The sequence below is a fragment of the Taeniopygia guttata genome, chromosome 37 (genome assembly GCF_048771995.1).
Source record: "Taeniopygia guttata chromosome 37, bTaeGut7.mat, whole genome shotgun sequence".
NCBI classification, from domain to species: Eukaryota; Metazoa; Chordata; class Aves; order Passeriformes; family Estrildidae; genus Taeniopygia; species Taeniopygia guttata.
The window spans coordinates 4,308,328-4,323,331 of record NC_133062.1 but is presented as its reverse complement, the minus strand read 5'-3'; the positions used below and the strand labels follow the sequence as shown (position 1 = coordinate 4,323,331).

The following is a 15,004-nucleotide window of genomic DNA, read 5'->3' as shown; positions in this document are numbered from 1 at the left end:
GGTTTTCTTTTTAAGCTGCCCCCATGTCTCTCATGTATTCCTGGATATCAGAAACCTTTGGCATTTCTGCTGCACTCAGGGAGAACAGAGCAAGTTCTGTGAGGCAAAGTGATGAATGAAGAGTGAGGGGAGATGGCTTGGCATTCTGACCTGTTCCGAGTTTCTCTGGGCTTAAATCTTTCTCAGGTAGAAGATGATCAACTTTGAAAGCTCCAGGTACTGCTGAGAGCAGATGGATCCACCACAGTCCAGGTCCACATTTGAATCCAAGGACTCCCTTTGCTCATTTCACCATCCCAACAGCACTTTCAATGTCAGAACACCTCTGCCTTTCTTCATCAATCCTATAACACAGAGATGCTCTAGGACAGGTTTGCATCCTGGATTGAAGCTCCCGGCTTGGACTGAAATCTCAGGGAGACTCCCAAGTGTCCTTCTGATGGCACTGGATAAGGGAGATGCAGCTCCTTCCCTGGCTGCACTGCCAGCATTGCCCAGAGCCGGGCACTGGGGACAGCTGTGTCACCCTGAGCCAGCAGTGCCCCCTGCCAGAGCCCCCCGTGCCGGGCAGCTGCTCCCAGCCCTGTGCAGCAAGGGGGCTTGTGCAGAGGGAGGGGCTGCACTGGAGGGAATCCTGTGGAGATCTCTGAACTCTGCCTGCCACGGTATTTCTGGGTTTGTTTTCTCTCATTGCCTGGTCTTCTCTCTGCTTCCTGGAGATTTTCCTCCTGCAGGTGTTTCCCTGTGCCTGATCTCTCCCTGCCAGCTCTCACAGACCCCAAATCTCTGTGACCTCTCCTTGGTCCTTCAGAACCCTGCCTGTTTGCTGGGCACTGGCTGGGGGCAGGTTCTGGTTGCAGCTTGGAGAAAAGACAGCTCAGTCTGAGCCAAATGGCTCCAGCAAAAGTGATGCTGGTGCTGTCCACGGGCAGAGTGGCTGAAAGCACAATAGGGATCTCCTGTGAACCTATTGATCACTAAAAGTGACAGTTCAGAGGTCTCAGGCACTTGTCAAAATTAATAACACCTTTAATATTTATCCCCCCTCCCTGACATTCTCCAATTGTAGGAAACTGAATACAAAGTCTCAGGGGATTTCCTTATTTTTATCAAAATCCTTGTCTTGGAAATATTCTATGACTGATAAGAAGCCCTCAGCATGTCAGAGCTTCATGAGCATTTCACCTCCCCTGCACCAGAAATACTCAGGGTTGTACTCACAGAGTCTGTAGGCATCGGGATGTTCCAGCTGCAGGAGATCACTCCAGGAGCTGCAGCTGCATTGTCCTGCAGCCAGAGGTTCCTGTGCCAAGGGCTGGCAGTGATTCTGCCCCAGGCACTTCTCAGCACCTTCCCAGCCCTGACTGATTGAAGCTCTCTGTGCCTCTGCGCTGTGCACGGGCTGGTTGTAGACAGTGCCCCTGCCCTGCTGGGCTGGGAGAAGAGCTGCTCATCAAGAGGAATGTGCTTTTGAAGCTTTTCTTGGTTGTCAGGAGCTGCTTCTGTGCCAGGAGCCTGGCCCAGTTCAGCAGCACAGACACAGCACAAGGACTTTAATGACCGTCTGGGGCTTTGTGCTGAGGCCCTGTCGGGTTTGACGCGGAAAATAATTTTCTCGGAAGGAAGAGGTCAATCCAGCCAGGGGTCAGGGTTGGATATTGACACTTGGGGTGACCAATTGAGGGTGGACACACCTCTGAGAACACAGAGGGGTTAAAAGCAGAATTCCCAGGAGAACTTTCTCTCTCTTTGGTTCCGGTCAGGGTGCAGTGCAGACTCTCACCTGCCCAGCCCGTGGCTGGGTGGGGGAGGGGAAGCCATGTGGCCTGGCTGAGGTAAGGCCGAAGGATGGAGGGACTGGAACTGGGCTGTCCCACTGCAGATGAAGGGTGGAGGAAATCTGGGATGTTCGCGTTTTCCCCCAGAATCTCTCTCTCAAGAAAGAAAGGGACAGTGACAGTGCCGACAGTACTCTGGCAGAGAAGGAAGCGGGGGGGAAGTGTGCTCAGTGTGGGAGCTGGAGCCTGGGCCAAGAGCCATCCATGGAGTCGGGACTTTTAACCCTTCCTTGAGAAATGAAAGCTTTGTGAAAACATTATTCCTCCTTGGTTTGAAAGAGAGGAAGAGAGACAGCCTGGGACCTGGGATGTTAGGGAAAGAAGACTGGGGGGGAATATGGTGGAGTGGCTTTTGCCTGGACTTTTTCTTGTTAGCCATAGACTGAACCAATTTTCTCCTCCAAGAGAGAGACTGTATTTTAGGAGAATGCGTGGTGAGCCAAGAGACCTGCTTCATCAACTACCAGTTCAGGAATGAACAGAGAAAGTTGAGGAGGGTGTGATGGTGCCCTCTGTCTTCAGGAAGATGGAGATCTCTGTTTTCACCTTCGGCCCCAGGGGAGGAAGAAAATGGGGGGGACTGTAGTTCCAAAATGAGACACTGGACTGTTGTTCCTGTTGGTCCTTGGCAAAGCCTCCTTAAAGGAGCCCTATGAGCGGTCTGTCCATGCACGGTGGTGAGAGCACTGTGACATGGAGAGGAGAGTGTCACGCTGGCAGATTCGCTCCAGGCAGTGCCATGTGTGACATGAAAACACAAGAAGTGGCAGCTGTGTTTCCTGGGGGTCTGTGGTGCAAGGGAGACTCCTCTCTCCCCTGATGGACTTAGTATTGATTATATTGAAGTCGTGTCTCACTGTGGTTTGTGTTTGTTGTGGTTTGGTGGTGGGAGGAGGAATGTTTTGAAAGGTTTTCATTTTGAATTTTGTGTGTGTTTTTCTTTATTTTTTCTTTTATAGTAGTATAGTAGTAGTAGTAGCTTAATAAAGTTTTTTTTTTCCTTTCTTATTAAGCTTGGGCCTGCTCTGCTCTGTTCTTGATCGCATTTCACAGCATTCAATTGAGAGGTTGCATTTTCATGGGGGCGCTGGCATTGTGCCAGTGTCAAACAGTGACATGAGGCTTTGGTTACAGATTACGTGTGAACAATCCAGAACGTCCTGACATCTTAATGAATTTGTATCTTGGGTATTTTGGCCTTGCCCACACAAGCTAGAAAATTAAGGAAAACATGCACAAGGATTGAGAAAACACAGTGCAATTTAGGGCCCATTAAAGAAAATCGTGGTTCAATTGCCTATATGTTTTACCCAGAGATGACCCAAACAATTGCTGCTGAAGAACTTATACCATTAACTTGATTACAAATTTTCAAAGGCAAGTGGAGTTGCTCTTCCTGCTCAAATAATTTAACGGGATTCTTGCTATTAGCAATTAAATTATTATTTGATTCCAGCTTAATATGATTTCAGAGATTCATTATAGCTCTAAAACTGTAGAATACTGTGTGCTTTGTGGATAAAAAGACCAGAGAACTGTTAACCATTTTAGGGATTTATGTCTATCTTATTGATTGGTCAGGGTAATATGTGAGCTCCTGTGAAATCCTTTTACAAAACATTACAGTTTATCATACTTAATTTGAAAGGATTCCCTGTCTTTACCAGGTGTTAATTGCAGAGAATCACAGAATCAATTAGGTTGTAAGAGATCTCTGAGAGAATTTCATCAAGCTTTGGACCAAACACCACCTTGTCAAGCAGACCAGAGCACTGAGCGTCACGTCCAGCTGGTCCTTGAACACCCTCAGAGAAGGTGGCTCCACCACCTCCCAGGGCAGGGCCTTCCAATGTTTAACAATCCTTTCTGTGAAGAAATTCCTCCTTATGTGCAACTTAACCTCCCTAGCACAGCTTAAGACCGTGTCCTCTTGTCCTGTCACTGTGAGGAGAGCCCGGTCCCCATCTAAGTACAACCTGTCAGGCTGGTGTAGAGAGTGATGACATTCTCTGTTGCCCTGATTTTTAAAAGTGTGAAGTTTTCCTTTATAGTTCTTCTGAAAGCTTTAAAGCTCCTTTAAAATTTTCTATGCCTTCTGATGCTTACATATTTCTACTGGAGTTCTCACACACTGTTCACGTAAATAATGATTGTTTTGCATTCTTCTTTGCAGGAGGAGAGAATTGATGGACTGTTGGTTTGACCAGTGTGGTTAGAGAGGTGGTAATTTCATCCTCCAATCCGCTGTCACTTTTAGAATTCTATATATTGAAAAGTCAGAAATTAAATTAGCTCTTTTTCTCTTTTGAACTTACCAAGCTTCTGTGTGCTCATTTCATGTCCAATAGCGACAGTTCCCCCTGGGCCTCCTTTGCTCAAGACTGAACCCTCCCCAGCTCTCTGTTCTCTCAGCCATTTCTCATCAGACTTGTTCTCTAGACCCTTAATCAACTTCCTTTCTCTTCTCTGGACTTGCTCCAGCACCTCCATGTCCCTCTTTGGATGAGAAGCTGGGTCAGAGGCGGACCTGCTGGAGGGCAGGAAGGCTGCAGAGGGCCCTGGACTGGCTGGATCCATGGGCTGACGCCACTGGCAAGTGCTGGCTCGTACACTTTGGCCACACTCACCCTCTGCATCGCCCAGCTGTGGAAAGAGTGGCTGGGAAGCTGACTGACAACAGCTGAACCTGAGCCCAGGTGTGCCCAGGTGGACAAAAAGGCCAATAGCACTGGGCCTGTATCAGCAGTAGTGTAGCCATCAGGATCAGGGCAGCGATTGTCCTTCTGTGCTGGGCATTGGTGAAGCCACACCTCGAGGGCTGTGTCCCTTTCTGAGCCCCTCAATAATAATTAAAGTTTCTCTAGCAATTGCTTTATTCATTATTTGCCTCCCTTCCCTGCCCGGCTGTGACTGGAACTACACCAAAGGGAAAGTGCCTGCAGCCGAGGGAAGGCTGGGCTTGGGTCTCTGGTTCTGTTTGTCCTTGCTGCCGGTGGTGTTGGTTGTTTGCCTTGTACATACTGGTAAAGAACTGACACTCCTTTTCCCACATCTTTGCCTGAAAGCCCCTTAATTTCAAAGTTATAATAATTGGTAGGGAAGGGGGATCTCATTCTCCATTCCAGAGAGGTCTGGCAGACACCTGTCTTTCAAACCAAGACAAGCTGACAATTAACAATTTATTAGCAATTGTTTATTAACAATTAAGGGAAAATTATCAATTACTTATCAATCTAATCAACAATTAGTTAATCAACTTAGGTAAGAGGGAGGTGCTCACTGGAACGTGGGAGGGTAGCTGCAGAGGTCTCTGGTGAAGGGTGGGAGACCACCAGCAGCAGAAGGTAGGATGTCACCAGCTCCTGCCGCACGCTCCAGCTGACACAAATGTTGTCACTCAAGTGTTGGTCTTTAGAGCACCTCCTTCTTGGGTCCCTGGCCTTACTCTGTCTCTTCTAATGGTTTATCCAGACTGTCCTTCTCCTGGGCTCTGCCTTCCAAAGTCACCTGCCCCATCTTCTCACCTGGCTGCAGGTTAGGAATCCTAGGAAGAGAGGGACTGGTATTAGCCAGAGGAACATTCCCAGCCCGCCGCTTTTCTGTCTCCTTGCAGGGCACACAGTGTTGCATCCTGTCTCTGTGCAAGCAGCGAGCAGCAGATTTAACAGCTGCACTAGCTGCATGGAGGCTGCAGAGATGCAAGGGCAGGAACAGGACCAGTTAAATGCCCGGGGACCAACTACAGCACATGGGGTTCCATGTGGAGAAGCAGGCCTTGCTTTTCCCAAAAGGAAGCAGAGCTGGGGACTGGCTGGTCTCTGGATCTCTTGTTGCAGATTTTGCAACCCTCCACAAGCTTACTGTTTCATACAGTGTCTTTTCCCAGTGCCTCCCTGCCAAGGGGTGACAGATGGTGATGAAAGATGAGGATCTTTCTGTGCTCCTGTGGGTGTTTCTGCTGCCTCCCTGGGGCTCCCCATCCCAGTCAGAGGGACTGAAGGGAGGGTGTTGGGGGATGAACCAGGCTGGGCTTGGTGATGCCCAGCAACAGGACAAGAGGCAACGGGCAGAACCTGAACAAGACAATTCCACCTGAATCTGAGGAAGAACTTCTTTCCTGTGAGGGTGATAAGTTGCGCAGAGAGGGTGTGGAGTGTCCCTCACTGGAATTATTCCAGAGTCCTCTGGACACAACCCTGTGCCACGTAGTCTGGGATGACCCCGCTTCAGCAGGGAAGTGGCACCAGATGACCTAGCGTGGTCCTTCCCACCCTGTCCCACCCTGTGATTCAGTGATACCCATCAGTAGCATGAGTTGGCAAGCGTGGAGATATTTCCCACCTGCACAGCAGGGTGGTCTTAAACTTCCCCAGGCACTCTGGGAAGAACTGCACGTCAAAGGTCTCCTTCTGGCCAGGAGCAATGATGCCACAGTAGGGGTTGATTGAGAACAGGTCATGGACAACATCTGGAAAAACTTCTAGGGAGGTGCTGACACGGTCCTCCTGCTCAGAATACTGCTGCTGCTCAAAATCCAGCTCCTGCACAAAATCCAGCTCCTGCACGAAATCCAGCTCCTGCACGGAATCCAGCTCCTGCACGAAATCCAGCTCCTGCACGGAATCCAGCTCCTGCTCGGAATCCTGCTCGGAATCCAGCTCCTGCTCAGAATCCTGCTGCCACTTGGAATCTGGCTCCTGCTGCTGCTCAGAATCCTGCTGCTGCTCAGCAGGCCGCCGCAGCTGCCGCACTTTAGGATGTGTCTCCGAAGGATGGTCCTGCTCCGACCAGAAAAGACGCAGCAGCTTTCTGCGATGCTTTACAGTATCATAGGAGAGGAACCGACCTGCAGGGAGGAAGAGGATACCTTCCAAAGACAAAATCCTGTGTTCCCAGCAACTCTGCCTCCTGCTGCAGGTAGGTGGAAGAGAGCTGGGATGCACTTGGAGAATCTCTGGTCAAGTACTTTATTCTAGCAGGAGACAGAGTGTCGGGAGCAGGGTCTCTGCCTGAGCACACACTCCTGCGCCAAAGCAGGAAAGCTGGTTTCAGACAGTGACTTTGCGTTTGCCCTGGAGTGGGGAACTGCACACAGACAGTGGCTGCAGGGCAGCTCACTCGTTACACCACTGTTTTTCCCGGTCTCAGACTTCTCAAAGAGATGACCTGGTGTCCCCCTTCCTAGTCCTGACCCGGCACGTGGCTCTCCCCAGAGCCTGGCTCAGCTGCTTTGCAGAGCAGAAGTGGCTCAGCAAGAACAGAAGGGGCTGAAAGGCAGAGGGGGACAAGGAGAAAACTCTCCAGCTGCAGCTGGGAAGGTGCTGATGAAAGTGGATGCGTGGACAAGGATGAAAAAGCAATTCATGGTTTGAACTGAAGTGGCAGGGTCTTCTCCTCGGGCCCTCAGCTACCAAGTGAAATGCTCTTACGCATCAGACTGGTTGAGTATGGCTTCTTCAGCTTCTTCACTGGTTCACTCCCTGCAGGTTTCTCCCAGGAGTATTCCAGAGCTACCTCGCCTGTGTTTTGCAGTGTGAAACTAAAAAGCAAGAAGGAGGAATAAAAAAATGTCCAAGAAGTATAAAGCAAATAGTACAGTAATATTGTCTGATGGACTCCTGATACCACTTTCTCCTGAGGAGCATCTTCCCCAGGCAACCCAGCCATGCTCAGACTGCTGTCCTGGGTGGCCCAAGAAAATATTTCAAAGTCTGGAAGTTTAAGAGAAAAGGGCCAACATGGTGCCCAGGACATTGAAGCTAAGGGGTTTATTCTGGACTTTAGGTCTTGGTTTGACTGCAAACTTATTCTGGAGCAGATGAGGACAGGTGACATACAGTGAAAGCAAACCCATGGCTGTTCTCAGCAGAAAGGTATGGCAGCATTGAGCCTCTCCTGAGCACCACCTCCTGCTTGGCTTTGCGTGCACGTAAAAGGGCCTGTGCTGGTTTGGGTGGGGTAGAGTTCTGGGAAGCAGTTCTGGGTCAGCCTTGGGCAAAGGCAGCTCCTGCTCACAGGGCCTCCAGCACTCACGTGGCTGTCCCTGTCTGGAAGGGCAAGGTACTCTTGAACTGAATCATGGTCGTGCTCAGCTTGAACTGGGTGTAGGCAACCACAGCACTGCGGTACACCTCCAACTCCTGGCTGCTCTCCTCCACCACAGTGGGAGCCGGTTCCGGGGCTGTCTCGACCACCTGCAAACAGAGGAGGGAAGAATCACTGAGCAGAGCCCAGAAAGTCAGGCTGAGAAGGGAATCTTCTGGCCTCCAAGATCACTAGAAAGGACCATTCCCTTTTACTGCCCTGGAAAGATGACAAAACTGGGACTGCTTTGCTACAGTACTTGTTTCTGCCCACTGATCCAAGCGGTCACTACCACAGCTGTTAATACACCCAGAGAGACTACAGCTGCATTCCAGTCCCTGTACTTCAATCTTGCAGAGGGCCTGGCTTTTTTCCTCGTTCCTATAAATCCTGCAGGTCTCCAAACTAGGGTTAAGTTCCCCTGCTGGAGCTCTGCGGATGGAGAACCCCAAGAGTGAAGAGTTCTAGAAAGCACCTTTTTCTTCTTGTCTTAGAAGAAAGTGCTCTCCAGGTCTCCTGTCTGGAGCAACTGCTTGGAGCTGGGGATGGGCATTTTGGGATGTGAAAGATCTCACTAGGAAAATCTCCAACTGCAGATATTCTGATAGAAAAGAGGATGGTTTAGAGGCCTTAAAATGGTCCAGAAACTCGGAAAGAACCTCCACCCAAGATGAGTGTGTTTGGCAATAATGACAATGAAAGTAAGACTCTTTGGAGATGATCCTTCTCCAGACTCCTTCGTAGAGTCATGCAGTGCCTGGGCTACTCCATGATGAGATATCCCACACCAAATACAGAGACCACAACCAAATTCTCATGCAGACAAAACTTGGAGTTCACCAGCACATGCAGGAGAATTGTATTTCTCTCCACTTCAAAAGAAGAGACAGAGTGCAGCAGACTAAATTCCTTGTTGGTAAAAGGGCACCAATCAGCTGAAGAGATTTCTAACACCGTAAAATGGGATAAAATCGTAAAACATTGCCTTCCATTCTACATGGGCTGCAACACTTGTGTTTGTGGCCCAGACTGAGGCTTTGGGTGTGGCTGAAGGTCTCTTATCAAAAGGCTTCCTCCTCTCCTGTGTGTGTATCCGGTCACTGTGCCTCCACCTCTCCGTTCAAATGCGCTGCTGGTGAACCTCATGGCTGTCCAATGTCCAGAGGAAGCAGGAGCTGCTCAGCCAGCAGTGATGGTGTTCTAGTGGTTCTTTTTGTAAAACCCGGGTTGGCTTTTCTTGCCATTTTGCTTCTTACCTGCTTTATTTTAGGCCGCGTGGCGGCTGCCGGGTTTTTCCTGGTGGTATCCTTCCATGTGACAATGCACATTTGGTCATCCCAGTCAGGAACCTTCTTTTGTGGCAGCTCAAAGTTGACCTTGGTCATCTTACATTTCACAAGGTGCCTCATGAAGGTGGCTGGGACATCTGATTTCAAGATCACTGTGATGTCCTTGGCACAGCCAGGATGGAGGTGTCCCACCTAGGGAGAATCAGGGAGTCAAGACCAAACTGGAAGCACTGCCAAGGGCAGGACTGACAGCAAAAGGGACTGACGGACGTGGTGAGCAGCTGTGCCAGGAATCTGCACCTCAGAGTGGATTTAGTGAAGTTTGATAGACAAAAGTATGAACAGAAGGTGCCACTTCCCGTAACATGAAACCTTTTCTGCAAGGCTGGCAGCCTTGGCCCAGCCAAGCCAGGGACTGCATCTCCCACGTGGCACTGGAATGGGCTATCAGTGGTGTGTGAGCACTCCCTGCCAGCTCCTGGGAACACCAGGGCAGGGCCTGAGCAATGGGGAAAGGCAGAGCAGTCCACGCTCACCTTGGGGGAGAACAGGAATGGGGCATCTGCCTCCCACTCAAAGCGCATGAACTGCTTAAGGCTGCGGTTGGTGACGGCGAAGGTCCTGTAGCAGCGCTTCCCGACAGGACAGTCCCCAGACTCGATGTGATTCACTCTGACAGCTGTTAAGGAGGAGAGCAAGGGATCTCAGCATGCAGGGAGCTCCACCTGCCCCCTGACGTGCACAGACACCTGCATGTTCAATGCTTCCTTGCTCCAAGCCTTTCCCCCTCTGAGAGGGAGCTCCCCAGGCAGTTTCACCACTTCCAGGGACACATCCCTGAGCCAGTGACGTGCAGCACAGCACACACTGCTCTGCATGCATGGCTACCACACCCACAGGCCACCAAGTCCCGTGGGAGACAGCCCAGGCCTGGCTAGAGGGAGGACACACATGATCAGATATTTTCCTCTTCCTTGCTCCACCTTGGCAGTCTCTCCTCTCTTACCATCAGTGATGTCTTTCTTCAGACTGCTCTTAACATTCCTTTCCTGTGTGTCATCCTCTAGTCCAAGCAGGGTGAATTCCTCCTTGTGGCCTTCACCCACCAGCTCTATTAGGGTCTCGTTAGAGTAGCTGTCCTTCACTAACACATGAGTCTTCCCTTCCAGATGTTGAGCCAGGGTGGGTTTGAAAATTACATCAAACTCAGTTGATTTCCCGGGACTCAGATGGAAGAAAGGCTTCTTTGGGAGCTTGCTCGCTGCACAGCAATGGAAATCAGAGTTAGGTGGTACAGCTGTACAGAGGAAATATTTCCATAGCATACATGAGGAATAAGAGGTTGAAACCAGCTGCCTTCTAAGCACAGGTTCTACCCCCTGTGGTTCCAGAGTGGTTCCAGACCCTCTTCCTCTGTTCACAAGACGGCCACCTCCAGACACAGCTTAACCTCAGGCTGATGCCCAGCCCTCATTCCATCTGCTTCCAGCCAGCTCCAGCCATATGGAAAGCTGAGCCAAAGAGTGCTTTGGGCTTCTGCTGGCTGGCTGTGTGCTCAAGGGCTGTGTCTGTTCAGGCTGGTACCTTCCCACGTGCAGCAAATACCTCAGAGGGTCCCCTGAGGTAGTGGCAGTCCCCCACAACTCAACCCACCACGTCTAGAAGAACAGAACTTGCTACAGCTTGCTAGGAGGAGACCCTGCAAAAAGCCCCCAAGAAAAGCTTGGGGGACAGAGAGCCCAAGGAAAGAAACTGTGCCTAACATCTGGCTGCTGCTCAGAGAACCAAGAGCAGGGCACACGTTTTCCCTCTGTGCACGATTGCACTTCATGGTTAATGGATTTACCTTTTCCAATGAGTTCCTTTTTCACATCTCCAGTGTGGAATACCTTGACTGGGGAGGTCCTGCCTTTCAAGAAGAACATTCCATGCTCATCCTCCAGGAGTAACATAAACTGAGAAAAGAGAAGCCAGAGCACAAGGATACTGTGAGTCCAGGATGGCACAGGGACTGACACTGCAGTGCTGCTGGTCCCACACGGGAGGCCAGCACCTCTCCCACTACAAACAGCACTTAGCACAAAAGTTAAGTCAAACCAGCCAGGGAAAAAAGGGCATCCAGAGGCATCTGGATAGAAGTGACACAGAACCAAACAGGGCAGAAAGTAATGAGCAGAATGTAATTAAACCACCTCTAAGTCTACTTAAAATGTAATCAACTGGGATCAAATACAATCTAATGGAACTGGGAAATCACACATGCCCATGAGAACAAAAGGTGACCGGAGAGACAGGGGAAAATACTCCACCACCTTTCTTGTGTTCAACTTAAAGAAGAAAGACTGGGCAGAAAATTTCCAAGAACTCCCTTCTTGGAGAACAGACATCAGTCACTTGTTCAAAAAGAATTTCTGACACCTCTTTCCAGGTTTGCCATGTTCTTTGGGACCCTTCCCCTGTGCCACAAGCACTTGTTCCCAAACCAGACCATTCCTCGAGCAGGTCCTCCTCACCTTGACAGGTATGATGCCATCGTTACGGATGACCAGAGGGAGCACCTCTGAATCCCACAGCTGGAGCCTCTTGAAGCGCAGCACGGCGTTTCCCCTCTCGCTGCGAGCACTTGAGCACACGACTGTCAACCGCGGCTCGTGCCCCTTCCCGCTGATGGTGAAGGTCAGGATTTGGGGTTCAATTCCCACAGAGCTGCAGGAGAGGCACAGAAACAATTTCAGCTGGCACTAGCCCACTTCTCACTGGGCAAGCGAAGCAACAAGGGCCACCCACAGTGTTTTCCCTGCCTGGTGCTCCTGTACCCCACAACACAGCCCCCCACCAGCCTCTTCCCAATCCACTCAGGGCCATTCACAAGAGGAATCTGCTCCAAAGAGCCAGAGCCTTCCACAATAACACTTAAAAATAATTTCACTTAATTGAATTATGCAGCACAGCAGGTAAATGAGAAGGCACCAGATGAGATATGGCAAATCCCCTGGCTGCAGTGAGATGAGACTTATGCAACAAGCAAAAGCACAGCATGAAAGCAGTACAAAAGCAAGAAGGCAAATAGAAATGATTGTCACTAGCAGTAAAGATCTTTTCCAAGAACAGTAAAAAAGCAATTGCTCATTAGAAATTAGACTTCTCTTGCTCCAATTCAGCCACTAAAGGGTTGAGGAAGGGCAGGTCAAAGCCCCAGTTCACAGGTCCCAGGGCAGAGGAACTGGGCTCCTCTTTCATACCAGCTCCAAACACTCACATAAAATAGCTTAATGAATGCCAGGGGGTCACACAGGATCACTTAATTTTACAGAAACAGAGAAAACGTGACTGCTGACTTGCTGGCACAGAAACTGCTTCATCTAAGCCTTTGTCCTTGGAAACCCCCAGCTCAGCTGCAGCACATCTCAGTAACTTGCGGTTGCCCACCTGTACTATTTCCCTGTCTTCACAGTTCCTCACACAGGCTAAACCATCAGCCTCATTCTCCTGCTCTAAGGGCTATTGGCTCCCAGATCATCTCATGCCAAGTACTCTGCCTAAGGCTACTGACAGCATTAGCGCTAACAAGAGGTCTGTGCCTTCCCAGGGGAGAGGCAGCTATCAGTGAGGCCTCCCCCAGTATTTCACAGGGTCAGTTACCCTTTTGGGATGACAAGGGAATCCTTGAAAGTGCAGTTGTCGTTCTGCTCCTCTGGTGGGGTGAAGGTCACCGTAGCAATGGCATAGGATGAGCCGGGAATGGACATCTTGACTGGATACAACTTGAAAATGTTTTCGATAGGGCTTTTTTCCTTGAGGGAACCCAGAGAGCAGTGTTAGGAGGAAACACCTTTCAACATGACGCAGTTTTATCCATAAATGCATTAATGAGAGCAGTCCCAGACACTGTGTCTTCCTTCCTGCTTCCCTGGGCAGGCTCCCTCCCTCCCAGGGAATGCCGACTTTGTGCTGAAGCACTGTGTGTTTTGAGGGCTGGCAGCTGCCCCAGCCTATCTGGGAGGTGGGCATTGCATGGAAAACCCTGCAAATGACCTAGAACTGGCCTTCAAGGAAAAGGAAAAGCCAGGGAGCCTGAGAAAATGCTCTGCTTGGAGTTCTGGCATGTCAATTCATAACTGAGAAAATGCTCTTCTTTGAGCCCTGGCATGTCAGGTCATAACATCCCCTCTCTGTGTGTGCTTCCCAGAGAGGTTCAGAAGGATTCACTTCTCCCACCGAAGACCCAGAGGTGTGAGCCAAAACCAAGACATGCAGAATTCCACACAACTGCTCCCTGGTTCTGCTGCCCTCCCCTGCACTTTGACCTGCACTGAGCTAGCCTTGTCTGGGCCACAGGATCAATGCACCTGGAGAACAAAACAGGCTCTCAAACGGCCCTTAGAGGGCAACCACCTCCTTGGCCTTCTGTTCCACCTTGGCCTCCTGTTCTTACCTCTCCAGACAGCGGTTTGATGGAGAGGACCACGTCACATGGCAGATGGCGTGCGTTGTAGATACTGAAATGAGCTTCAGCCTCTCGCCCAACCTGAATATTGCTGAAGATGAATCTGTTCTCATCTGTGACGAACAGGCCGGCGCCTTTCACCGACTGCATCTTCTGGACGAGGTCGGTGCTGCTGCAGATCGGGTAGTCCTCAAAGATTGATGTGACGTCCTCAACAAGTGCTGTGGACACACCAGAGGGATGAGCACGGAGAAGCCTCCCTGATGTGTTTATCTGGGCCCTGCTGGCCTCTCAGAAGGCTTGATAAGCCCTTTCTGCCCGGGTGACTGCTAAACCCAGCCTTGGGTGGGGGAGCTGGCTGAGAATGGAGCTCAGTCAAACTCAGCCTTAGAGAGCATTGCTTTCCTTTTATCCTTCCATGCATCCCTCTCAGCTGGGAGGGATGAGTCCACTGGTGGACTCGAAGAGGGCTGGAACCTCTGAGGATTTTAAGGAGGGAACCCAGGCCTAGCATGGCTCTCTGTCCAAGCAGCAAGTTCAGGTGCTGATCAGCAGCAGGTGTGACCAAGGGCACTGTGGGCAGTAGGTACCTGGGAGGCAGGACTTGGCAATCAGGGTAAAGGGAATGCCGAGGGGATTGTCCTTGGGGTCTCTGCCCGTGATGTCAACGTAGAGCTGCTTCTCACACGTCCCCTCCTGCCTGGCAAGGCATTCCACTGAGATCTTCTGCTGGCCCCCGGGACCGATGGAACCGGAGCAGGGGGACACCGTCAACATGCCAACACTGAGGCGACGCTGCAGGAAAAGTTCCAGGAGAGGCTGATGGCTAATGGCTGTGCCTTGAGCACCCCAGCAAGGAATATGTCCTGCCTTGGCCTCCAGCTGGGCCCAAGCACCCAGTCCCAGGGCAGGGAAGGATAACTCCATGGCCCAAAGGCAGCCCCAAGCTGAGAGCAACAAGCCAAGAGGAGCTGCAAGCCTGTCCCAAGTGGCAGAGAGAAAGGAGTTTGAGGGTGAAGACTGAAGGTGGTAGCTGTGATCCTCCAGAGGTAACAGAAATAGCAGAGAGCAGAAATAGCTGTGAGAAATGATGGGAGGGAACTGGGAAGAAGAAAAAGCAATGTTGTCTGAGCTCTGTGGACCGGGAGTTCAGTGGGGGATGTTTTTGCTTCTGTGGTGTGCACAGACCTACGCTGCCTCACAGCTAGCAAACACAGGACCTGCTCCCCTCTGTTGACCCCACAGCTCCAGGTCAGAGGCAGAGTACAGGACTGCCAGGGGGACTGAGCAGACACTGGACTCCATCCTGCAGACCATGTCCCACCCTGTGGCGATGAGCCCCCAGC

The 15,004-nt window shown here is 50.7% G+C and overlaps 2 protein-coding genes and 1 pseudogene across 2 annotated transcripts; all 3 read right to left on the bottom strand.

The window, feature by feature from the left end:
• LOC116807532 (uncharacterized) overlaps positions 1 to 15,004 on the bottom strand; it is a 1,256,502-nt pseudogene that overhangs the window by 172,543 nt on the left and 1,068,955 nt on the right.
• On the bottom strand, positions 5,029 to 12,573 carry LOC116807036 (hydrocephalus-inducing protein homolog). The gene is made up of 10 exons (XM_072921424.1): positions 12,550 to 12,573; positions 11,725 to 11,946; positions 11,058 to 11,166; positions 10,218 to 10,472; positions 9,748 to 9,890; positions 9,179 to 9,403; positions 7,872 to 8,032; positions 7,268 to 7,377; positions 6,180 to 6,792; positions 5,029 to 5,382 (listed from the first exon to the last, which is right to left on the bottom strand). Exons 1-10 carry the CDS (start codon positions 12,571 to 12,573, stop codon positions 5,280 to 5,282), a joined length of 1,965 nt encoding a protein of 654 aa, XP_072777525.1. The 3' UTR covers positions 5,029 to 5,279.
• On the bottom strand, positions 12,850 to 14,435 carry LOC140681531 (hydrocephalus-inducing protein-like). Its single transcript, XM_072921423.1, has 3 exons — positions 14,249 to 14,435; positions 13,647 to 13,879; positions 12,850 to 13,005 (listed from the first exon to the last, which is right to left on the bottom strand). Exons 1-3 carry the CDS (start codon positions 14,433 to 14,435, stop codon positions 12,850 to 12,852), a joined length of 576 nt encoding a protein of 191 aa, XP_072777524.1.

Coding starts and splice junctions, on each gene's coding strand:
- LOC140681531 (XM_072921423.1), bottom strand. CDS start 14,435: ATGTTGACGGTGTCCCCCTGCTCCGGTTCCATCGGTCCCGGGGGCCAG. Junction 13,880..14,248: donor TGCCAAGTCCTGCCTCCCAG/GTACCTACTGCC, acceptor GTGTGTCCACAG/CACTTGTTGAGGACGTCACA. Junction 13,006..13,646: donor TCAAACCGCTGTCTGGAGAG/GTAAGAACAGGA, acceptor GGTTCCCTCAAG/GAAAAAAGCCCTATCGAAAA.
- LOC116807036 (XM_072921424.1), bottom strand. CDS start 12,573: ATGAAGCAGTTTCTGTGCCAGCAA. Junction 7,378..7,871: donor TTCCAGACAGGGACAGCCAC/GTGAGTGCTGGA, acceptor CTTGCTTTTTAG/TTTCACACTGCAAAACACAG. Junction 6,793..7,267: donor ATACTCAACCAGTCTGATGC/GTAAGAGCATTT, acceptor GTACTTGACCAG/AGATTCTCCAAGTGCATCCC.